Source organism: Osmerus eperlanus, chromosome 10 (assembly GCF_963692335.1).
Source record: "Osmerus eperlanus chromosome 10, fOsmEpe2.1, whole genome shotgun sequence".
In the NCBI taxonomy this organism is placed as follows: Eukaryota; Metazoa; Chordata; class Actinopteri; order Osmeriformes; family Osmeridae; genus Osmerus; species Osmerus eperlanus.
In genome coordinates, this window is record NC_085027.1 from 14,844,311 (window position 1) to 14,865,044 (window position 20,734).

General features: G+C 48.8%; 1 protein-coding gene across 3 annotated transcripts in view; it reads right to left on the reverse strand.

Moving 5' to 3' along the window:
• dennd2b (DENN domain containing 2B) overlaps window positions 1-20,734 on the reverse strand; it is a 42,508-nt gene that overhangs the window by 12,745 nt on the left and 9,029 nt on the right. For 2 of the 3 annotated variants that reach the window (XM_062470635.1, XM_062470634.1), the window contains exons 2-11: window positions 17,552-17,650; window positions 10,922-12,232; window positions 8,661-8,851; window positions 4,706-4,830; window positions 4,039-4,245; window positions 3,280-3,379; window positions 2,940-2,984; window positions 2,197-2,381; window positions 1,231-1,340; window positions 657-726 (exon numbers count right to left, since the gene is read on the reverse strand). In XM_062470635.1, coding sequence (XP_062326619.1) covers window positions 657-726; window positions 1,231-1,340; window positions 2,197-2,381; window positions 2,940-2,984; window positions 3,280-3,379; window positions 4,039-4,245; window positions 4,706-4,830; window positions 8,661-8,851; window positions 10,922-12,232; window positions 17,552-17,625 — 2,418 coding nt within the window. In that variant the 5' untranslated portion in view covers window positions 17,626-17,650. The remainder of the gene's footprint in view (window positions 1-656; window positions 727-1,230; window positions 1,341-2,196; window positions 2,382-2,939; window positions 2,985-3,279; window positions 3,380-4,038; window positions 4,246-4,705; window positions 4,831-8,660; window positions 8,852-10,921; window positions 12,233-17,551; window positions 17,651-20,734) is intronic. The other variant, XM_062470636.1, reaches the window with a different exon arrangement.

Here is a 20,734-nt window from a genome sequence, read left to right on the forward strand (position 1 = left end):
AACTCAGAAAACTGCAATAATTTATTATAGGTGAGTTCCCTTCCTGGTCTGCTAAGCATGTGCAACCATTTACGACTGCCTACCAAAAGTGTAAATACAGTGTTACACACATATACACACACAAATACACACACTCACACACACACACACACATACACACACGCAAGAGTGTAAACATACTTAGGCATTCCAAACGGCAAATAAAGTCACCGCACACACAAAATCACACACCACCCCGTCTTGGAACTCCAGCCAAAGCGTGGGGATCAACATCAAAACCTCAAAGGGGGTCGAAGCCTCCACTGCAGTTTGGTGTTCTACAGTGACAGAGTCCCGCTTCTCAGGGTTTCACTCTTCTCATTCCTCTCCTGAGAAACTCCAATTAAACACAGAACTGGGGTTCGTACCAGTGGTGTTGAAAGACCCAAACAGGCCAGCTTTGTTGCACACGGCCATTAAAACTCAATTTATCCCCTCATACCTAATGTTCCCACCCAGGTTAGTGACGCAGCCTGCCCGGGGGTGGGGGGGAGGGGGGGGGGGGGGGCACAAGGCACACATATCAGAGGCTGCCGTACAAAGGCCTGTCATAACAAAGAGGGCCCTCTGGGGTGTGAACAGGGATCTGTGCCCAGAGAAAACCAACAGCGGCTTACCAGCAAACGCCTGCAGTAGCCAAACCTCCTGCTGCCATCCTCTCCAGTCAACATGAACGAGAAGGTCTCACTACAGGGGAAACACACAAGCATATTCCCGTACCCATGCGGAAGGGCATACACATTTGCACACAGACAGGAAACGACATAAACACACACACACAGGCCTCATTAGTCAAACCCACACATGTAGATTGTACAGATTAGTAAGCAGATCCAACACTAGGAGAGTGTTGGATCCCAGGGTGCCTTTAGGCATGGTAAAGTGGTACAGGCTCTGTGGTGCTGAGATAAGACGCTATCAGGGACTCACAAAAGCAGGATCAAGTACACTGGATAAACCCATCAAATCTCTCCGTCTATCCACCGGACTCCACAGGGCTCCGTAATATTGACTTTAAACATCCGCTTATATTCCCGCAGGTGAGTTATACATCCCTTACATCCCCGTCCGTGTTAACCTAGCATTCGTGTGTCATTATTTATTGATGTAGCTCTGGTACAGCAGCAGTGAGCGGGGAGGCGGGGGGGGGGGGGGGGGGGGGGGATGATGGATCTGGTTGTGAGGCCGTACCTGCTGTACTCAGACACAGGGCTCCAGTCCTTGGCGTCTGGGAAGCAGAACTGAGGGATGGCTTTGAGTCTCTGCTCTGCCTCCCTCATCTGCTTGGTGGGTCTCTCTAGCTGTTAGATCAGAGGAGAGATGGGGAGGGGAGAGGAGGGGAGGGGAGAGGTGATGAGAGGAGAGGAGGGGAATGGGAACAGGAAATGCCTGAAACACAGTGCCACAAAGTCGCTCTCTCCTTCAACTGTCCGTCTTTTTTTCACGGTGGAGTCCCCAAGGACCTCCTCTACATCCAAGGAGAAATGACCAGCTCAGTCACTCTCCCACACATGGTCACCCTTGCTCCTTATCACCCCCCCACCCCCCACCACCCCCACCCTCCCTCACTCCCTCCCCCCTCCCCAAGACCTAAGACGTCATTGGGTCAGGCTCTTCTCTGGCAGTGAACCAGCATGCCTCCATCTCCACTGGGACTCTATCACCGAAACAAATCTAAAATAAAAGATCTTTGAGTAACTAAACACTTAACTGCCATAGAAACTGTTTCCTGGTTACACCACTTACTGTCAATAAGCTCCCAGGGCCCCTTGAGCCCATATATTACGATCCTCCTCCTCCTTCTCCTCCTCCTCCTCCTCAATCTCTTCATCTCTACCCTGGACTTAAGTGGCCGTGATGGCCACTAAAAGTTAAGAAGATAACGCTAATGTATTTGACCCTACAAATAAATATTGTTCTGTTGGAAAATGGGACCATTTATAATGCTATTTAGATGTTCTAGCATGAACGCGGGTCACTTGGCTCCATACATCACAGGACAACACACAGAGCCATACCGAGACAGACACCCACACAGGGAAGGACTCTCTCCCTGGCATGTGTGTGTAAACCCTAAGGCTCTGCAGAACGACCCCGGCGACCTTGAGGTCGGCCCCCTCAGGGCTCCCCCGCTGCTCCGGTCGGTTGGTTCCTTACCTTGGGAAACTGGTAGGAGACCTCGGGAGAGTAGGAGTTCTTGGTGGGCTTCTTCTTGAGAGACACCACCACAAAGTACTCGAAGAGCTCCCTCTCTTGCCACTCGATCAGCTGCAGCTCCAGGGTGCGGTAACTGGGCGCCCGGCGCAGGATAGACTGCAGCTTGAGCAGCCTCTGGGTGTGGGCTGGGAAGGGGAGGGAAGGAGGAAGGGTTCAGACCTCACAACCAGGCCTGGGTTTAGCACTGCTGCCAACACCCGGACATGAACTGAACTCGGTGTGCAACGCACACACACACACACACAGAGAGACAGACAAGGAGCTGCCCAATAAGCCTGCTCATCCTAGGGAGAACACAAACCTAGCCACGTAGACGCAAGATCACAGAAGGAAGCACAAACCTTATAGGTCACCACTACGGTCGCCAGCGATTTGCGTGAGTGTGAAACGACATCAAAGAATACAAGCTGTGCAGATGGAGGTGTCAGCTTATGAAAGTCACAGGAACATTTGTGGTGTCTGTCACTAATCCGTCTCTATTTCAGGGAGTTTTTATTGCCCCAACAACAAGCCAACGGCTAGATGTCTCATAACAGTGACTTGATAGATTTAACAGGGACGTGGGCGGCTGTGATGTGCACAGTGAGAAAGGCTTTCTGTGAGTCCAGAGACAAATAGCTGTGGCCCAAGTGCAATATCTCCCACCATACACTGGCTTTCTGCGGCATGCTGTGACCTCTCACCTTTGAACCTGTCATCAGAGTCGCTCTCACTCTCGCTGTTGTCATCTGTAAACACATACCAGACAGGAGAGAGAAAGACAAAAAAACTTGTTTGCTGTGAAGTCAGAGGGCAGATCTACAAACGCATGTTTATGCCAGGCAAAGGACATGACTGGAACTCTATGTGGGTGGCTGAGACACAAATATTTACTCCCTAATCCAGAGAGAGAGAGAGAGAGAGAGAGAGAGAGAGAGAGAGAGAGAGAGAGAGAGAGAGAGAGAGAGAGAGAGAGAGAGAGAGAGAGAGAGAGAGAGATGAAGAGAAGGAAGAGAGAGGGAAGAGAGAAGGGGAGAGCCTTACCTCCTCTGAGAGATGCCGTTTCAATGTTGGACAAGGAGAGTTTTTTCAGCCTCTTCTTGCCTCGTTTGGTACAGTAGATGGAGTTGATCCTCTGGACCAGCTGGAAACAGAGAAAGGAAGTCCACTGTTTAAACTCTCTAAAGTAGAGGGTTATTTAATCCTCAGTAATGGTGAAGTGAATCAGAGCTCATGGACATCAGCTCCCCTGGAGTGAAATGGAGATTTACATCGGATTCCTTTCAGAGCCCTCGGCACAACCAGAACTAACCGTGGGGCTCGCAGTTTGATACACGACCTGTTGAAATCGTAAAAAACGAATACGGCTCAGTTCCAGCACGGTCCGTGAGGACAGGTACCGAAAGACTCCAGATTTGAGGTACAATTACACATTGTTCACAAAACGTTCTCTTTCCCCCTAAAAGAGTATTTATAAACCTTCAGTGAGCAGCTAACTTTCAGAGTCAGAGTCGGCCCCTCCAGATTGAAGGGAGTGTATGGAAGGAGGGAAGAGCAGGGGATCATGAAGTGCTGAACATGGAGCCAGACGGGTCTGTTCCTCAAGTTTGCTAGCTCAGCGTGATAGAGGGAGCGGAACTGGGAAAGATCACGCCTGAAACAATGCTAGAGTAGACCGTATCTCACAGACTGGACTGTTGCTAGGTAAGAACGCGTGGAAATACACCCTTGCGATAGTTTTGCGCCAGTCCGCATGACCTCTCTCTCTCTCTGAGAGGGGAGCGGGGGGGGGGGGGGGCGTACCTTGGGGATCCTGCGCTGCCTGCGGGAGGTCAGGGTGTCGCTGGCGCTGCTCACTCCGTTGTCCAGCAGGCCGCAGGGGGGCGGGGGGACGCCCAGCAGCAGCATGTCGTCGTGGCTGTGGCGCTTGGAGAGGCGGGACAAGCGGTGGCTCTTCCTGTCCGCCGGACCAGACAATCGCAGGGATTGGCTGCTGGACTTGGAGGGCAGCTGGGTTTAGGTGGGGGGAGGGGAGAAGAGGGGGGGGGGGGGCAGAGGGGGGAAAAAGGGGAGGGGGGATGATCAACTTGTACACTTAGCATCTTAACCATATGAACAGTTTGTGAGATCAAATTATAAGGCTCTTGGCTAGCAGTGCGGGGATTCTACTCAAATAAATAATAGGAAACTCTTTCTAACCAACTTTTACCATAAGACACAGGCCACCCATGTTATTAAATCCTGAGGGCCAAACCTACATTTCCAGACTAGCTGGACAGCTGAATGGAACACATCACACAGCTCACAGCAGAGCAGAGCAGAAAATGAGAAACCTTGCTGTGAAACAAGATTTTGGTGGGATCCTGTCCAAGTTTCGAAACTGTCTAAACTATATTCTGGGGGGCAATATTTGAACCCCAAGAAAACAGATGACGTTCCAGTTCAGAGCGGGGTCCCTCAGCAGACCCACCTGAGGAGGAGAGTTGAGTTTCCTGTCCGTGGAGGTCCAAGTGCGGTTGCTCTCCGGTGCGAGACGAGACTTGCGGCCCAGACTCCTGCGCTTCAGGTCCACGTCCTCGTACGGGTTCTCCTTCTCTGCAGGCAGACAGTTCACAGGTCATTAACGTTTAAACAGACCAAACTCGCTTCCCGACAGCAGATAAATCCAGAAACACACAGAGAGGACGTGTCTGACCCCCTCTAGTCCTAATGACCCCCGGTGACCGTTTGGAGGCTACTCTACTCTGGGCCTCTGGTGAGTCACAGCCAGGACATGCCAACTGTCCTTGGGGGGTGGGGGGGATATTAACCACTCAGGTGTCACGGTCGGTCATGACATCATCGCACACCGAGGCCGACGTATTTTTTTTTACTGCTCATTCTAGGCGGGGTGTTTCATAATAGACTGCGACTGCTGTTTCCAAGGAAATGCTGAAATGATGTTCCTCGGGCGGTAACAGATAGCAGAGGTGGGAAAACAGTGATTCCGCACGGAGCTGCCTTCGCTGACATCACTTGGAGAGCGGCCAGCTCGGATGAAGACGTTGTGTAACGCCGCAGTCCATGTCCATTCAGACATGTGCTGTGAGAACAGTATGTTGGCTGGGTCTGAAAAGGTTGTGAGAAAGTAAAGGAACTGCACTGAAGAAGGAAAACAGGGCCAGATGGTGTCTGAATGCACCAGGGAGAAGGCTCTCACAGGAGGAAAAGAATCAGCCTTCTAAAGAAACTCAACTTCATGTATGACTGGCTATTATCTCTCCTATATTATGTCCTGCATCAGGGGGAAACCTATCTATCTAGAGAACAACGAGGGCCTATGCCAATGGCACGACGTAATGCGGGTTAAAAGTGTATTTAAGGCTAATTTAACAACATGACTAAGCGTTAGAGCAGAACAGCTTGACACTCATGCTCCTCAAGAGTATTCTGCCGTGTCATCCAGATACAGAATAGGTGAAATTCCAGACTGATTCCCCGTGTGTGTTTAGGGCTGTGGGGGGACAATAACTGGGTTGGGCTGACCCCTGGTTGATCCAGGGCTCCATTAGACTGGGGCTGCGTTGTAATGAAAGCCTGCTGGGAAAATGATATGTCTCCCTGGATGCTGATGCTTCGGAGGGTACTAATCAGCTCCTCTGGTTGGGTTGCACTCACCCAAATGTTACACACTCGCGCAGGGTTTGGGTGGAGGAGAAGACACACCTCAACAGCAAACCCACTTACACGACGCACACACCTTTAAAGGCACAGAGACTCATCCACCAGCGCACACACACACAGTCAGACATAGACATGCAGTTTACAAACTCAAACACACACTTGTGATTGCACCTCTGTTTACACAATAGGGTCTTTAAGTAGGGCGAGACTATACACACAATGTAAGTATTGGATTACCCTGTGAAATGACTATGGGCAGACTATCCCACAGCAAGGAGTGGCTGCAATCCACAACTCACCCATTCAAGTGGTAAACAGTCCAACAGAAATGTACAGCGGACCAAAATGGGGTGCAGTTCTGTATAAACATTTGGTGGCACCACAAAACCATAATGTTCATCCACCCTGAGGACAGAATCCTGGCGACCACACGGACCAAGCTATGCAGGGAGATGTACAGTATTTTTGGATCCCACACCATCTGATAGTCAAAAGCAAAACCAGTTGGAGTATAGTATATTTTAGCCCATGTCTGCAGGACATCTACAGTGTGTATACATAACCTGAACCAATCTTGGTGGATGATGATGATGATGATGATGATGACATAGGCAAAGGAAATGTTTACTCCAGTCAGGGGATTCCCAGGAGTGTGAGAACAGATAAAGTTTGTCTTAGGCTCTCCAGCCATCTTACCCCTGCTCCACCACAGCACAGATGAGCTGATGCCATGTGTCTGGGTCAAGATGAGTCACTGCCTCACAGGAAAGGAAACCTATTCCCAATTGGCAAAATATGACTCCACACAATGGCCAAACATCATGATTCATGTATCATGAATCTGTAGCCCAGACCGCAAGTGAATATGATTCTCGACGTGGATCTTGACAGTTGGGACTCTGGAGGTATCAAAGAATCACTGTGATCTCTCCACATGGTTAGTGAAGTGCTTTGTCCTTGTCTCTCTGGTCTACAAGCTGAAATAAGAGCGGCCAGAGACCTAACTCATCTCCCAACGATGCAACTTCCTCTTAAACAGAACGTCAGACCTGTAAACCGCTGGCCAGTAATCGGATAAAAAACCGCCATTCCGTGTCTGCGTCTCGGCCAGCCAGCCAGCCAGCCAGCCAGCCAGCTCAGACCGGGAGCAGATTCACTGGGGACACGCTCACAGGAACACAGATGCAAAGGATTCCTCTGGAACTAATCAGCATTCACAAAAATGTTGGAACCGCATCGCCGATCCCACACTCTCTGAGGTGTTGGCCAGACAATGGAGGCTTTGTTGGGGTTCGCATGATAGTCCCCCCCCCCCCCCCCCTTCTGCCACACGGTCATGCATTCATGCTCAGCCTGGGACCACTGGTCATCTCTACTGATGAGAATAAAATGCCACAGTGCAAAGACGATGGAGGGACAGAGAGAGAGAGGGAGAGAGAGAGAGAGAGAGAGAGAGAGAGAGAGAGAGAGAGAGAGAGAGAGAGAGAGAGAGAGAGAGAGAGAGAGAGAGAGAGAGAGAGCCTTGTCATTGTGGGTAATACACACTGTATCAAAACCACTCCTATACATTTCATCCTTTTACTTTGCCATAACTACATTTTATTAGGGATACATTCAGGCGTGACAGACAGATGTCAGTCGTTCTCTCTCGCCCCCTCCCCCCCTCCTCCCTCTCTACCCTCAGTTTCCCCTTGACTCGGTGGGCCAGCGTGGTTGTCCAGTCCCAGCCTCATCAGCAGAGCAGGGATTTATAGCGTCGGACCAGACGTGACAGACGTCAGCGCCACATGCAGCTCCTCTGGAGAGCTGCCGTTTTCACTGGGCTGCCGGCCCTGACTTCTTTCCTAGTGGAAAGGAATTTGGCTCTTAAAAATGTCCAGCGCTCCATACTATTACTTAGTGTGTAACCCTTCGGCACTGAGAGCTGTGAGTTGGTCGTGTTCATGGTGATATCCTCTGCATGTCACTAAAACTCTCCATGGGTGAAAAGCCTTGCTGGAGAGCACATACCTCTAGAACATGTGATTGATGGGAATTCTGCCTCAGGCTTTGGAAGGTCTGGACTTGGAATAAAGCACTGTCAAGTTGACATTTTCCCAAAGTGGTAAAAAACCCAGTCCAATCATGATGGAATCCAGATTCTTGAGAGGAAAGGAAAGTCAGTGTTTGTTTTAAGGCATGACAGGGTGATGAGTATTGATTTTGGGGTCCAAACACTGCCATGCAGTGCTGAGTAAACAAACAGCAATGAGTTACATGTTCGTTCAGCTCTGACGTTTTATAGACAGTATTTCAGGAAGGGTTGGTTGTTCCCATAGAAAGGGGAAACGATACAAATTTAAACCATGACTGTCAAATTCTTGTTCACCAGGGGAAGGCCAGCATTATATAACCCATCTGGTGCTGCTGGCTCGCTCATAACCATTGTCTAAAAACAGAGCATGTAACCTACTGTATTAAGAAATACATCTTTGCAGTAATCAATAAAGGCTGATATGATGACAGATGCAGCCACCATAACTCCACCCCATCTCCTCCATGCTGAATTTGAAATTGTTACAGTGTTTCCGAGATTAAACCTCTCCACCAATCTATCATCGACCATCTGAGAAGAGTTGGGCATTACAGAGCTTTCGGCACTGTGCAAATGCACTTTTTTTAGACAAGCATTTTGTATTCATTGAGATGACCTCGGTCAGGTACGAGGTCATGACTGGATCTATCCAGTCCTCTGAGATTCCAGAAGTGGGCTCCATATTTACCTACTATGTCCTCATAGGCGTTCTCCTCTAAAGTGCTTTTGGAGCCGGGGCGACTGCGGGACTCGGCGGGGACGGTGCCGTTCTCTGTGGGCGAGGACGGGTGTGAGGAGGGCTGGCTGGCAGCGTTCTCTGTGGGCGAGGACGGGTGTGAGGAGGGCTGGCTGGCAGCGTTCTCCGACTCACATGACTCCCTGTGGACGGGAAAAGACAGTGTGAAGGTTGGATTGAGGAGAAGAAGAGAGGAGGGACAGCAGGAGAGGGAGGGAGGGAGGGAGGGACAAACAACAAAGAGAATGACAGAAAAAGGGAGAGAGGGAGACAGTACTGTACGGAAGACAAAAGGACACAACAGAAGAGAAAAGGCTGGTGAAACACGGTGGAGTGTTGACAGAGGAGAGCAGTCCAGAGGTTTGGGGCCACTCCTGATTTCGTCCACAGGCTGATTACAATCAGGACTGGACCACCTGAGCAGATGAAAGCCACCAGAATGTTCCAGAGACCAAAATATACCTCATCCCTCAACAACCCTCTCTAAAGCTGCCAATTACACTGACACACAAAAAACCACCTACTGGAGACTGGTGAGGGAGACCGATGCAAATCGAATTATGCTGACAGCAACATGTGCTCCAATCAGAAAACAATTTCCTCTCTATTTATGACAATGCAATATGTTTGCCCGCAGCCTGTGTACTGTATGCTGTTCATAGAATGATAACATATGTATGCCTGGATGTAAAAAGAAAAAAGAGAGAGACAGATATGGAGGCAGAGAGAGAGAGAGAGAGAGAGAGAGAGAGAGAGAGAGAGAGAGAGAGAGAGAGAGAGAGAGAGAGGATAGAGAAGGAGAAAGTATTTTCTGTTTTGCGAGATGCATTAGTGCAGTGAGCTCATGCCTGCCCCATTGACGGCTCGTGGCTTTTAAGCGTCCTCTGAAATTGCTTGGGCCGCAGGAATGTTAAACACTGACTCTGAGTCAAGGACATGAAAGAGTCTCCTCCTCCTTGCTCATCAAGAAGGCGCAGGCAGGGCCTGGCTCTCACTCATTACTGGACCAAACTAGCTTGGCTCTCAGCCTTCAGTATCCGAAGGGGGATATGGAAGGAGGACCATAAACAATGTCAAGTGTTCCACAACGCCAATAGGATTTCAGCTACACAGCATGACGAACAGAAACAGGGGTCCTTCCCAGGCTGTCTATTCGTGTGCCTAAACCAAAAAAAAAAGGATAGAGATTATCATTGTTTCCGTATGAAGATCATTTGGTTCTGTTTTGATCTAAGGGTTAATGTTCACCGAGACTAAGCTCATTTGTTGACTTCAAGGACAGATTCTTTCATGTCAGACACAGTTGGGTTTCAGCTGATGCATTTAAGTGTGCAGCTTTGAGGCTTTCAAGTCTCAGACAAACGACCTCATCACCAGAGTGAGGCTCCAAACCACTATAGTTCCTCATAGGTCAATGAAAACCTGCCCCACATGAAAAAATGTATCTGCAAAGAGTCTGACCAGTTAAATGTTTTTAGTCTGAATGGTAACATTCATGACAAATTAAATTTGAAAAGACAGAATAACACAACGTTTAAATAATAGTAGTACAACAATGTGATACTCTTCAAACAACACCAAAAATACTACCGCCTAATATAGGTAAACATTGAGGCCTTACAAAAATTAACAGCAGACTGAATGTTGAGCTCGGCTTGTTATCACACGGCGAAAAGAGGAATCACACTAGTTTGCTGAACTGGGATGTAGGTAATGTCTACAAGACTACAGTAAGAGACAAAAGGCAGTAACTGAATATACCAGAACACCAAAAGAAAAAATAACTAGCCTGTGATCCCTACCCCTAACATTCTCAGGACATGTTAGAAACATTCCCAAATCCAAGACAAATAAATGATTTCCCGTCCATGTTGAACTCTCAAAAGGGGTCTAAACAAATTCAATGCCTGTGTGTTTTTCCTGCGGAGACTGCAGGGCCCACGTTGTGTTGTGCAGCCACATAAATCCACCCTATCCTCCAATGCTGATGATTCTGAATGAGGGGGAGGTCGCAGAGCAGTGTGTGTTTGTTTGTGTGTGTGTGTGGGGGCGGGGGGGTATTGGGGGGGGGGGGGGGGGAGGGCGTACACATGTTTTTACTGTCTGAGAAGGAAGAGAGCTTCACAGACAGGCAATGGGTGTCTATACTTGGGACGGCCCGGCTAGCATGTGAAGCTAACTGGCACACAGTGACGACTGTGGTCTCCCCTCACCTCTCCTGGAGTCTCTTGGGTGAGCTCCCGTCTGTCTTGGGCGCCCTCTTCATGCTGGGGGCGGGCGTGGAGGGCAGGGGCGGGGGCGATTCGGAAGCGCCGCCGGCAGGCAGCCCGTTGCTCGGCGACGTGCCCTTGTGGTTCCGGTTGGCGTCGTACTCGAAGGTGCGTTTGGGTTTGGGCAGGGGGTTGACGGGCGTGCCCCCCGGGGTCAGCGGCGCGGGGGGCTCCGGGCTCTCGGAGCGGGTCGAGCTCACGCTGAACCTCTGTCTCAGTTTGGAGAGCTTGGAGGAGGAGGAGGAGGGGGGGGGCGCATCCGGCTCTGTGGCCACCGAGCAGATACTGCTGCGCTTGCTGGTGCACGCGCTGTCTAGGTCGTCAATCCCGCCTATGGTGAAAGACTTCTGTCTGGCCTTGTCGGGCGCGTAGCAGTTGTTGAGATACTGAGGAGGAGCCGGGCCGGGGCTCTCCTTCAGGGCTTGCTCGATCTTCTGTATCCTGTTGAGGACGGCGGATGTATCCTTGCGGGCGGAGAGGGAGCGCAGAAATATTCCGGAAGGTTCTTTCTTGCCTATCCTCTTCTGGAAGCGGCCCAGGCCCTCCCTGTCCGAGGCAGCCTCTTCTTCCTCCGTCTCGGGGTAGGAGCACTCGGAGAAGGCCGTGCTCATCCTCCGGACCCCCTTGAAGTTGAAGGTCTTCTCGCTGCAGGGTGAGGACAGCAGGCTGGGGCAGCCCTCGCTGCCGCCGACGCGCTCGCTCCCGGGCCTCTTCTCCAGACACAGGCTCATCCTAGGCAGAGCCACCCTCCTGCACTCCCATTCCGAGATCTTCTTCCGTATGGTGGCCGAGGAGGCGCCTGGGGCCGGGCGGCTGAGAGAGAGGCTGCGCTTGTGGCCGTGGTTGGTCGACGGTCCCAGAGAGAGGGTGCTCCAGCTCAGGGGCCGGTCGCTCAGTCCATCCCCCCCGGGGAGCCGCTCTTGTTTCTGGGTGTCGTTCTGGGCCTCGTCCCCCTGCTCCTCCAGGCCAACCACAGGGGCGGCTGGGCCTGAGGGCTTGTAGATGGAGAGCTTGTTGTCCAGGCAGCTGATGCTCTTGGACTTAGCGAGGCGGTTGTGGGCGTCCCAGGCGGTGGACAGGGAGGCGCCGCTGCGCAGGCTGCCGGCCTTGATGCCCCAGCTGGCCTTCCCCAGCAGCCGGCCGTCGGTCCTCACGTATCTGCTCTGCTTCCCGGAGTCCTCGCCGTCGCTAAGTGGGGAGCGGTGCTGCCCCTGGGTGGCCGAGAGGATGGGAGGAGGCGACGCAGACTGGCACCTGCAACGAGATAAGAGGCGGAGGAGGGGAGAGGAGGGGGGAAGGAGGGAGGGAGACGGGGTGTTAGAAAAAGTCCCTCCACCTGATAACGTTCCCTTATTTGTTCCCAAGTACCAAACGAAGAAATAGCCTCCTTCAGACCATTAAACAGCTTGAAAGAGATAGCTTTAAGGGCTTCCTAGAATTCCACTGAACCCTGCTGACTGCACATCGAGAGAAACTAAGTGTGGAATACCACTAGTTACCTCAGGTGTGTCGGGCCTGCCAGGGGAAAATCAATCATGTTTAATCTCACAAGGCAACAGAGCAAAACACTTCTCAGAGGAGAAAGAGAAGCAGGGGGAAATCTACAAAGCCTTCGTTTCTTTCTAAGATAATAGGCAACATGAAAACGTTGACCACTCATGTCTAATACCCAATGGAAAGCACCCAGCAATTTGACATAACTTTGGCAGTATGGGATCCGTATGAAAGCCAAAGCAAATACTGATCGACAGTCAAAAATGCGTGTGTGGATTTTTCCACATAATTAAAATGATTTGGGTCGAATTTATACGGACCCCACACACAAAGACATGAGAAGCCACAACCACACAAACCTTACCTCCAGGCCGGCAGTATCTCTCGCCCTCAGAAGTTCAAGGTAGCTGCAGTGATTTTTTCCTGTTCTTCCCTTGTCTGCTCCTCACAGATCCACAGAGCTCAAGCCTGTCCCTGGCTCATCACTGACTAGCCCATTGTTCACCTCTCACGCACACGCTCAGACACACGCACACACGCACGCACACGCACAGGAAGCGTAACTGCTGTCGGCTGAACTATGTGAATCAGCACTCTGTTGACCTCATCAAGAGCTTCATCCAGAAAGAGACTGTTCCTCCTCATCCTCCCTCTGACTCTGCAGTCCTGATGGAGTCTCAGGGCTCGGTTCTCAGATTTGCTGCCAACGCTTGCGAAAGCCCAGCGTCGGGGATCTGATGTCACAGCGATGGTTAGAATAACAAGTGAGAGCTGGGAGGAGGGAGGGAGGGGGCTGAGACGGGGCTGTGATCCAGGGATGCAGGTTGGGACAGATCTCTTAGCACCTCCCTGCCCTGCCCTGCCTTCTTTTCACACGAGAGAGGAAAGGAGAGAGAGAGGGAGGGAGGACCTACGGACAGGCTGCACCTGGGAACCTGCAGGCCGAGGCCAGCAGCGCTGTGGTGGGTATGACTTCTGTCCTACTGCTCTGATACACACCCAACACCTCCAGGCCTCAGCTCACACAGACACCGTCTGTTATGGGGAGCATGTCATATATGACGTATGCCTGTCAGCAGCCGAGTTTTAGCCTTTCCCAGCAGATAGAAATCGTTCCTCGGTCATGGATTCAAATTCGGAATGATTGTGTTGAGGAATCAAAACGCTTCATGCCGTATAGTCACCACGGTAGTCACCGGACCTATACTCACCTTCTGTAAGTCAAGAAGCTTCCCATTTAGCTTTCCATTAACCGTGCCAGTGGTTGAGAGGAAAAGTCGATAGTTAGGTATACTAAACTAAACACACTTTGATTCCGCTATGTCAACAAAATTGGAGACACGATGTCACTGGCTGTCACAGGAAGAGTCATGAACGAAGTCAACCCAACAGTGGAATGTGACCGACGAATCCAACCCATCAATCAACAGTTAGTTATCAGTCCTTATGGGTATATACGAACCAGTTCTGCTGCTGAGAACCACTCCAGCTGTGCTCTGAGGGAATAGAAAAAACAGCCCGGGTGGCTTTTCCTTTTGTGAATTCCTGGTTGCTAGCTCCATTGAGGAGGAGGAGAGAGAACCTGGCTAAGGAAGCTTGGTTTGGACTGCTGACAGTGAGAAAAATGAGGTCCTAGTTAGACATGATTCTCATTAGGCCTGCTTCAGAGACGAGGTTCATTCACAACCTTCGACCTGCATACATCATCGTATAGCAGCCCAGCGCCGCTGTGGGGTTTGGGAGATCCAATTACCAAATGTCTCAAATGAAAAAGTGAAGTATAGTCTGCTAAATATGCAATATGGCCTAATAGGGAGAGTGCATGTGCACAGAGATGGATTTTTTGTCCCATAGTTTCAAAACGCTCTACGGTATCATATGGTATCTATCATAACGGCATGCATAATCACACAAATTCACCATTTCATTTTGATGGCATTACTCTTCACAATAAGCCTTCAGTGCAGGAGGAGTTCTTTTATTAAAGCCACTGCTCTGCAGAGGGAAATGGCATACGGAGGGGCCCATGAATCAAACTTAACTAAACACAGTGCAGCTGACAATGTACACCATAAATTCAAGCAAGGTTCTCGGTTGACGTACAAACAGCCTTTACACACTGTGATACGGCCTATACCACCCCAGTGACTAACTCAGTGTAATATCGCTGCTGATTTGTTTGGAATTGTGTCATATATCAGTTGGAATACCCCCTATGCACCCATCACACTATTATACACAAATGTAAATTCAATCAGCCGTGACAAAATAGAGCAAGTTTCAGAAAGATTCCTCTTGGTCCGACTTGGCTGGAATGACTCCCACACAAAAGGAAAACATTGAGAGCAGAAATTCTTTGGTCATGCCTGCCTGGTGGCGCTGGTGTCTGGGTCTGTGAGAGTGTTGTGGTGGTCAGGACGGGGCCAGAGAAAACACGCCCGGCCTGGCACTGGACAGGCTCAGCTGGGCCGGCCACACATGGACAGAACAGGGTGCCAGTGGTGGGTTAGCTGCTGACTTCTGGCTCCTGGAGTCCATCGCTCTTCCAGGGCACATCAACCACAAGCCACTTCCTGTTTCAGGACCACGCCAATTCAGGAGGGAGGCCAGTAAGGCAAATAAATTGATAGATTTTTTGAAAAGAGAACGCATAAAAATTGACTTCGCCCTCCCCAAGTTCATAATGGTCTCGCTTCTCTTTCTCTCTCATAAATGAGTTTTATTCCATTTGCTTTGACCTTTTTGTAGATTTATATCCAGCTTTTCCAGTGACTTCATTTGTTTTCTCAACGATTATCTTTTCTATTAAAAGAAGTGTCCATCACAAGCCCTTCACCCCTCCTGAATCTCATGAGAAATGGTCTCCTCAGCATTTTTCCTGCCAAGGAATGAGAGTGATTTGCTGCCTATTTATTTTTTCAACTCTGTGTAGCATAGCAGGACTGGTGGGAGGATAGGGAAGGGTTTAACACATGGTTGTCTGTTCATGCATAGATTACAGATCTTTATGTAGATCCCGGTTACTACATTTAAATTCACATTCGTTGTTTGGAGTTTTGTCCCGAGTAAATGAGGATGTATTCAAGTGAGCGCAGTTTCGTTCACATAGTGAAACTGTCAGATGAGCAATAGATGTGAAGTGTCAGATTGGTCTTAGGTCAGGTGAAACCAACCTCTCCCCTTCGTCACCTCAGAATGTTCTCTGCAGGAGGGCAGGGCCAGCTATGAACACCCCAGACAAGGTGAGGTGGCACGACTCTGCAGGACTCGGCACAGAATGGTTTTCTCCTAAACAAATAGCTGTCAGAGGTGGTCATGTTACAACTCCTCCAACTCCTCACCAGCAATGGTGCTCTCAGCGGGCCAGTGCAGAATACAGTGCCAGCCAGCAGCTTAGCTAGTTTCCAACTGGCAGCCATGCTCATTCTTATCACTGAGGGGATCCAACCGAAACACACGCACACATACAGCCAAGTTTTACATTCAGTACATGTTCCACAGGGAAAGTGAACTTCCTAATACCGTACATTCAACACTCGAAGACGAAACGCTGAATGGTAATGGATTGCAACCATGGAAGTCTAAATCTTCCACTTCACATCTGAAATCCTTTACGAGCCTGTTCTCACGCTGGATGGAGCTTGAGGACAAGTCTGTGGACACGCTCGTACAGTGCGCACGAGGAGTGCCGTACGGGATGAAAGATATGACATGCAAGCCGAGACGACCGTAGCCAGCAATCTCATTATCAGAGCTTATTTGCTTCTCTCCTCCGGCAGGAATATGTAAGCTCTCACCATGTTCACTCAAACAATCCACACTTTAAGGAGACAAGAGTTTATAGCTGAAAGGGGGCCTTATTCCAGAAGTGTGCTTAACACAACACAGAAACTCTGCTTTACTGGAAGACTGAAGGAAATGAGACCGAAAACAGCAGCCTGTGTATATTACAAAGGAACATCGCATGAATAATAGCTGTGGTTTGATCATTTGCAGGGTTAGGATGCTGGATTTAAATGAGTTGTTTGGTTTATCAGTCAGGCAGCTTACAAGAATAACCTGAAGGAAAATCCAAACTGGTGCAACTGAGCACATAAGCACCTGTGCTGGGAAATGACCTCATAGAGGATGTTGGCAGCGTTCCTGTCAGTTCTCCGTCTCTCTCCCCAGTCAGATGATGTTACCGATGTTACTGACCTCTCTGGGATCATGTTACTGACCTCTCTGGGATAATGTTACAGATGTTACTGACCTCTCTGGGATAATGTTACTGATGTTACTGGTGTTACTGCTGTTACTGACCTCTCTGGGATAATGTTACTGATGTTACTGATGTTACTGGTGTTACTGACCTCTCTGGGATAATGTTACTGATGTTATTGATGTTACTGGTGTTACTGACCCCTCTGGGAGAATGTTACTGATGTTATTGATGTTACTGGTGTTACTGACCCCTCTGGGAGAATGTTACTGATGTTACTGATGTTACTGATGTTACTGGTGTTACTGACCTCTCTGGGATAATGTTACTGATGTTATTGATGTTACTGGTGTTACTGACCCCTCTGGGAGAATGTTACTGATGTTACTGGTGTTGCCGGTGTTACTGACCTCTCTGGGATAATGTTACTGATGTTACTGGTGTTACTGCTGTTACTGACCTCTCTGGGATAATGTTACTGATGTTACTGATGTTACTGGTGTTACTGACCTCTCTGGGATAATGTTACTGATGTTACTGATGTTACTGGTGTTACTGACCTCTCTGGGATAATGTTACTGATGTTACTGATGTTACTGATGTTACTGGTGTTACTGACCTCTCTGGGATAATGTTACTGATGTTACTGGTGTTGCCGGTGTTACTGACCTCTCTGGGATAATGTTACTGATGTTACTGGTGTTACTGGTGTTACTGGTGTTACTGACCTCTCTGGGATAATGTTACTGATGTTACTGGTGTTACTGGTGTTACTGACCTCTCTGGGATAATGTTACTGATGTTACTGGTGTTACTGGTGTTACTGACCTCTCTGGGAGAATGTTACTGATGTTACTGGTGTTGCCGGTGTTACTGACCTCTCTGGGATGTCGCGAGGTACTTTACAGCCTCCTGATCGTGGTGCAGCCTTGGCACTCTTGTTGGCAGTCATCGTCTCTCTCAGACTGCCCGCTCATCTGAAGGGCAGACAGGCAGACAGAAGGGCATTAAACACCAGAGATATGAAGCACTAGCACAACAAGACCAGCCATTAAGTCTTGTAGAGTGCATCTGAGGAGAAGAGAATGGGACAGGTCACCTGTGACAGCCTGAAATACATGGGGAACAATGGACAGTAAGTCATGAATATCTACTAATGGGAAAATAGTTCTCGTAAACGAAGCATGACTTAAAATACGCATACTTGAATTAGACCGTGAACAAAGTAGGTCAATACGCTCAGTGCATATTTTGGCCAAAACCATGACAAATATGGACCTTATTCCCTACCATGGGAATGCCATACAGATATCAGATCCATGACTTCACTGGATTCCTAACTGTGTGAGTAAACACAGCAAACAACAGTTGGGACAGACAGGACTGTAGTTGGACTAAGGCTGTGTCCTCCAGACTCTAATCCACCACCTCGCTCCTCTCACACAGATGAATGGAAACGCGGTAATCATGAGGTCACGGCTCGGAGCTAAAATGGGCCCTGATGTCTGAAAACAGAGGACTAAATCCTTTGGTTACCACAGAAACAGCGGAATATTTCTGAAATCTTCTTGCCAATTGGAGAGGTTTCTGGGTTCTTGTTTAAAAGAACTATTCAATCTCAGTCTGTTGTTACCCCATAAATTCGGAGTGGATACGCATGTGAAAAAGGTGGATTTATATAAATGACAGAACAAGTTGTAGATGGTATTTTTGTAAACAGAAGAGATGAGCCAAATTTAACCGAGAAGACTCTCAAATCATCAAAGCAGTGTGTCTGCGTATGTGTGTACGTGTGTGTGTGTGTGTCTGCATGTGTGTGTACATGTGTGTATGTCCACAAAAGTGTCTGTGTTTGTATCATTCTTTGTTTGAGGGGAGCAGCCAAGATTAACAGACTTAAGTTGCTCTCTTGGCTCATTAAATGGTGATTGCTTTTTCCCATGAACGTGTTCACCTAGAGGAGCCGGGGGAAAAGTCCAGTGTTTTCGTTGCTGATATTAGTTTTATAAGCTGCGTAGGAGAGTGGTGGTTTCTGTCATGAAGGGGCCAGGACGCTAAACACAAAGCACATATTCTCACACGGGCTATGAAACTCCCTTTAGTCAACATCAGATTCAATCATGTCTCTGCCTCATGAGTCAAATGTGATCAAGGATTTTTTGCTCACCACAAGATATTTAATGTTGTAATAAACATGTAGCAGGGAATGTTCAAAATGAGTCGCTTATTGTAGTTCACAGCTTCTCCTCCTTGCAAGACTGCATATTATGCAAGCTCAGAGGTCCAACGCCAGCAGGAACACCCTATAATTTAACCTCTTCCTCACCCTACACACTTCCTGGATGCTTAAGACCGCGCAGCCCCATTCTTAACCATTTCCTCCCTTCGAACCAGAGGCCATTCTCATCGTCACCCAGAAAGCGTCAAATAAATACAGCCTCGGTTCTTTAAACAAATCCACGGACTCCCTCTCCTTGGTTCTATTCACAGCGCCTGTTATGGCTTGAGGGGAGGTCGGGGGAGAGCACTGGGAGATCAGGGGTGGTGGATGGGAGAGCGCTCGGCCAGGTTTCCCTCAGAAGCCTCTTGTTTACAGGAAGTTGTTGTACGAGTGAGCGGGCCGGCCAGTGGCGGAGCGGAGCCCTATAGAGACAGATGAGGGGAGAGATGGCATTCCTGCTGTCAGCTATTTCCTGTTTCACTGGACCCAGAGCTAGAGGACAGGGCATATATCTTCATTTTGGTCTGGCGTAGGGAAAGGGAGTGCCTTGTGCCTGAGTGATCCTAACAACTGCTCTTGTTGTTCTTGTGCTGTCAGTTGTCGTCAGTGTCGAGAAAGGTACCACTTTACTAAATGTGCCCAGGGTTTGCAGCAAAGTTGATATTGAATTTCATACAGTGTATTAATTCTTACACAGAGAGAAATAAGGACCCAAAGGCATACTTGGTGTTACACCTATTACTCACGCCTGTATTCATAAAAGTCATTATCTACTTTAATGGGTGTTTTTAAAAAGAAAAGTAGAACATGAAAGCACATGAAATATTAGAGGACTTTTGGACAGGATATAAGATGTCTGAAAATATTGCTATTTCTGTGTAATACCTGTTCCAGCTAGATGAAATATTCAGTGGAGAGACCGTTTTTGCCAGTGAGGCTGAATATTTTCATGGACTTGCTGAAAGATACACAGCTGTATAAATACTATACTCTGTGCTTAAAAACATACTGGCTATTAAATCATTTTCAATTGTAACATCTGGGAAGCAAATACAGCATTCTTAAGAAAATAATTCAGATAAGTCATCAAGGTCACTACACCAATTAACAGTGAAACAGTACGGTGCTTCACTGCTGGCCCCAATGTTTTTCTACAGGGAATGTACAGAGAGATTAAAGGCAAACTCGATCTTGCTTCATATAAATTCTAATCAATACAGCTTCCAAGTGTAGCCATTCCTAACAAATCCTGTACATGACAAAATGTGCCATGACAAGTGACAGGAGGAAAGTCTACATGACGTAACAGAACCCCTTGTGCAACACAAGTCACGTTTCAGCTTGTTCTGCCCCAAACAGCCTTGCACCCAGGTCCAGGGTGACACGAGCACAGCTGATAAGGAACGTTGGTACACTCCACAGGCAGTGTTCCATACGGTTCGACCCAGGCTAAACATTGCGGTTTGGCCTTTGAGGTAGCAGCTTTCTCCTTCTCAATCCACGTTTCTAGTGAATTTGGGCTACCACACATCTGCGGCGATTTACACGTTTAAAATGACAATCCAATTCAAATAGAAGAACAGGGAGAAATAGGTCAGAGAACTCACTGACGGCGTAAACACCAAGGCGTTAGCCAGCTGACTTCCTGACCACTGATCCCATCTCCTAACGCAGAACAACAAGCTGTAAACAACCAACTGAGCACACTCTGACCTACCTTTGAAGTATATCAAACCAGCCTGACCCTCCTGGGATGTCACAAGTAGAGGGAAGCTATCTATCAAATCTAGGTATTCTTCCTAGTCTATTGTATACAGTTTATGGCTGAGAAGAATCATTC